Source organism: Durio zibethinus, unplaced genomic scaffold (genome assembly GCF_047325235.1).
Source record: "Durio zibethinus cultivar Kanyao isolate XHJ-2024 unplaced genomic scaffold, ASM4732523v1 HiC_scaffold_3, whole genome shotgun sequence".
Classification (NCBI taxonomy): Eukaryota; Viridiplantae; Streptophyta; class Magnoliopsida; order Malvales; family Malvaceae; genus Durio; species Durio zibethinus.
Window position 1 is genome coordinate 3,058,079 of NW_028323044.1, and position 4,307 is coordinate 3,062,385.

At 36.3% G+C, this 4,307-nt stretch overlaps 1 protein-coding gene across 1 annotated transcript; it reads left to right on the forward strand.

The window, feature by feature from the left end:
• Nucleotides 1–1,693: 1,693 nt before the first annotated feature.
• LOC149504049 (cytochrome b6) lies at nucleotides 1,694–3,841 on the forward strand. The gene is made up of 2 exons (XM_089757955.1): nucleotides 1,694–2,132; nucleotides 2,957–3,841. Exons 1-2 carry the CDS (start codon nucleotides 2,127–2,129, stop codon nucleotides 3,596–3,598), a joined length of 648 nt encoding a protein of 215 aa, XP_089614081.1. The 5' UTR covers nucleotides 1,694–2,126; the 3' UTR covers nucleotides 3,599–3,841.
• Nucleotides 3,842–4,307: the final 466 nt, after the last annotated feature.

Genomic DNA, 4,307 nt, shown 5'->3' on the forward strand with positions numbered 1-4,307 from the left:
TGGATTTGCCCAAGATTTTTGGAATTCATTTATTTCTCTCAGGAGTGGCTTGCTTTGGCTTTGGCGCATTTCATGTAACAGGATTGTATGGTCCTGGAATATGGGTGTCCGACCCTTATGGACTAACCGGAAAGGTACAACCTGTAAATCCAGCGTGGGGCGTGGAAGGTTTTGATCCTTTTGTTCCGGGAGGAATAGCCTCTCATCATATTGCAGCAGGGACATTGGGCATATTAGCGGGCTTATTCCATCTTAGTGTCCGTCCGCCCCAACGTTTATACAAAGGATTACGTATGGGAAATATTGAAACCGTCCTTTCCAGTAGTATAGCTGCTGTCTTTTTTGCAGCTTTTGTTGTTACTGGAACTATGTGGTATGGTTCAGCAACTACCCCCATCGAATTATTTGGTCCTACTCGTTATCAATGGGATCAAGGATACTTCCAGCAAGAAATATATCGAAGGGTTAGTGCTGGGTTAGCCGAAAATCAAAGTTTATCAGAAGCTTGGTCTAAAATTCCTGAAAAATTAGCTTTTTATGATTACATTGGCAATAATCCGGCAAAAGGAGGATTATTCAGAGCGGGTTCAATGGACAACGGGGATGGAATAGCCGTTGGGTGGTTAGGACACCCTATCTTTAGAGATAAAGAAGGGCGTGAACTTTTTGTACGTCGTATGCCTACTTTTTTTGAAACATTTCCGGTTGTTTTGGTAGACGGAGACGGAATTGTTAGAGCGGATGTTCCTTTTAGAAGGGCAGAATCGAAGTATAGTGTCGAACAAGTAGGTGTAACTGTTGAGTTCTATGGTGGCGAACTCAATGGAGTGAGTTATAGTGATCCTGCTACTGTGAAAAAATATGCTAGACGTGCTCAATTGGGTGAAATTTTTGAATTAGATCGTGCTACTTTGAAATCCGATGGTGTTTTTCGTAGCAGTCCAAGGGGTTGGTTTACTTTTGGGCATGCTTCGTTTGCTTTGCTTTTCTTCTTCGGACACATTTGGCATGGTGCTAGAACCCTGTTCAGAGATGTTTTTGCCGGTATTGATCCAGATTTGGATGCTCAAGTGGAATTTGGAGCATTCCAAAAACTTGGAGATCCAACTACAAGAAGACAAGTAGTCTGATGCAAGATTGCTTTGTTATTTTTCGCTTCTATTTTCTGTTTGTGATTTGACATAGGCTGCTGTAAAAATCTTGATTAAAATCGCTGCCTTTTCTTTGATTCTTGTTCTTTCGTTATTTTATTCGGGAGATGATTCTAAATAAATAGGTACGGAAGCTATAATTGTAAACCACGATCGAATTTATGGAAGCATTGGTTTATACATTCCTCTTAGTATCTACTCTAGGGATAATTTTTTTCGCTATCTTTTTTCGAGAACCGCCTAAAGTTCCAACTAAAAAAATGAAATGATTTTTCATTATCTCAATTGAAGTAATGAGCCTCCCAATATTATATTGGGAGGCTCATTACTTCAATTAGTCCCCGTGTTCCTCGAATGGATCCCTTAATTGTTGAGAGGGTTGCCCAAAGGCAGTATATAAGGCGTACCCAGTAAAACTTACAAGTAAACCAGATATAGAGATGGCGACTAAAGTTGCTGTTTCCATTATTATATAATTATATAAATAATATATATAAATATAAATATAAATAATATAAATATAAATATAATTTCAAGATCACAATGGATCTATGATAAGATCGTTTATTTACAGCGGAATGATATACAAAGTCAACAGATCTCACTGAATACAAAATAAGATTTATGGCTACACAAACCGTTGAGGGTAGTTCTAGATCTGGTCCAAGACGAACTGTTGTAGGGGATTTTTTGAAACCATTGAATTCGGAATATGGTAAAGTAGCTCCTGGATGGGGAACGACTCCTTTGATGGGTGTCGCAATGGCTTTATTTTCGATATTCTTATCTATTATTTTGGAGATTTATAATTCTTCCGTTTTACTGGATGGAATTTCGCTGAATTAGATTCACAAGAACCACGAAGCCTCGCTTTTCAATACAAAAAGTGAAACTTTTAGTTCTCGGATTTTTTTTAGCCCATTCTATTTTGGTAGTTCGACCGCGAAATTTTTTTTGTTTCTGTATTTCCGGAATATGAGTGTGTGACTTGTTATAATTGATCCTATTGATAGTACAGAAAATGGGTCTGTCCTCTTGATCGAGATAGTTTTATCCCGTCGGATAGCCATTCTAGTATCTGGAGCACGGAATATATGAAATGGATCACGAAGTATTCGAACTATGATTCATACTTAATATTCAAACCTCGCGGCCGGACTCAAAAAAAAAAAAAATTTTCAAAGAAAGAGGTTTTTTATTTATAAATCGAGAAATTTTTTCTTCTTTCAAACTCTCATTTAGTTTATGCTTATTTTGATCAAAGGACAAACCTTTCTTTTCTTTGTATTTTTATTTATTATATCTATTCTATTCATTGAATAAGTGATGATCCAATAATTCTTACTCAAAGAATCTTTGGACTTAGTTTGAAGGTTTTATTGAATCATCGCGGTTCTGGTATGAATCTGAAGTTTCAATTGATTCATAGGGTCTTAACAAGAGAATTCCTATTAAAAATAAAGAAAACAAGAATAAAGCCACATTCCATATAAATAACAAATCAAAGCAAAGAAAAAGAAAAGAAATAAGTAGGTAAATAGAAGATTCAAGAGGCCTGATCAACATAAAGACGAATGCGCCGACTTGATTTTTTGGCATTATAATTACAACTACAAAAAAGAGCTTTCGGATTTTTACTCTTTTGTGTCTTCAGATAAAATTGAATGAAAAGATTAAGAAGTTTCAAACTTTCTATTCCATATCCGTTTCAGCTATTATTTGGGTGTTTTTGTTTGAGCTGTACGAGATGAAATTCTCATATACGGTTCTCAGGGGGGGAGTCCTCTTGGTTTACCTATCTCAATAAAGTCTATGATTGGTTCGAAGAACGCCTCGAGATTCAGGCGATTGCAGATGATATAACTAGTAAATATGTTCCTCCTCATGTTAACATATTTTATTGTCTAGGAGGAATTACGCTTACTTGTTTTTTGGTACAAGTAGCTACAGGATTTGCTATGACTTTTTACTATCGTCCAACCGTTACTGAGGCTTTTACTTCTGTTCAATACATAATGACTGAAGCTAACTTTGGTTGGTTAATCCGATCAGTTCATCGATGGTCGGCAAGTATGATGGTCTTAATGATGATCCTGCACGTATTTCGTGTCTATCTCACTGGTGGTTTTAAAAAACCTCGCGAATTGACTTGGGTTACAGGCGTGGTTCTGGCTGTGTTGACTGCATCTTTTGGTGTAACAGGTTATTCCTTACCTTGGGACCAAATTGGTTATTGGGCAGTCAAAATCGTAACAGGCGTTCCGGAAGCTATTCCGGTAATAGGATCGCCTTTGGTAGAGTTATTGCGTGGAAGTGCTAGTGTGGGACAATCCACTTTGACCCGTTTTTATAGTTTACACACTTTTGTATTACCCCTTCTTACTGCTGTATTTATGTTAATGCATTTCCTAATGATACGTAAGCAAGGCATTTCTGGTCCTTTATAGAGAATATAGACCATAGCTATATTGTAACCAATCATTTATCTTATTACTTGCCAATCATTTATCTTATTACTTGGGGGAGGAACAATAGTATTTCATTGCTACAAATATGGATTGTTGAAAAAAAAAAAAAAATAAGACATGTATTTGGATATTTCCTTTCAACTCCACAATATTCTATTATTTATTTGATATGACATGAATAGTTGAAGGGAATTCCCCGAAGAGAAAATGGATTATGGGAGTGTGTGACTTGAACTATTGATTGGGCCATGCAGAAATATGCCTTTATCTGCTACATTGGAATTCACAACCAAATGTGTCTTTGTTCCAACCACCGTGTAAGCCCCATACAAAGGATAGGCTGGTTCGCTTGAAGAGAATCTTTTCTATGATCAGACCTGACGATGTCGTGTATGAACAGGGCTCCGTAAGATCCAGTAGAATAAGTGATTTGGCATAATGCAAATTAGATTTTATTTATTTATTTTTATTTTTTTTTTACTTTCTTATCTTAATAGTATGAAAATACATTCATTTCTTCTGCATCGACCCGATTTATTATTATTATACTATCGGAGTGAAACAAGGGATCTAAAGAAGAGCAAAGGCTAGACTATATTAGTAACAAGTAAATCCTTTGTATGTAAAAAATCTCGATATATTTTTGGGATAAAGGTGAATCGCAAGGCCTAAGACGACCCAGAAAGCA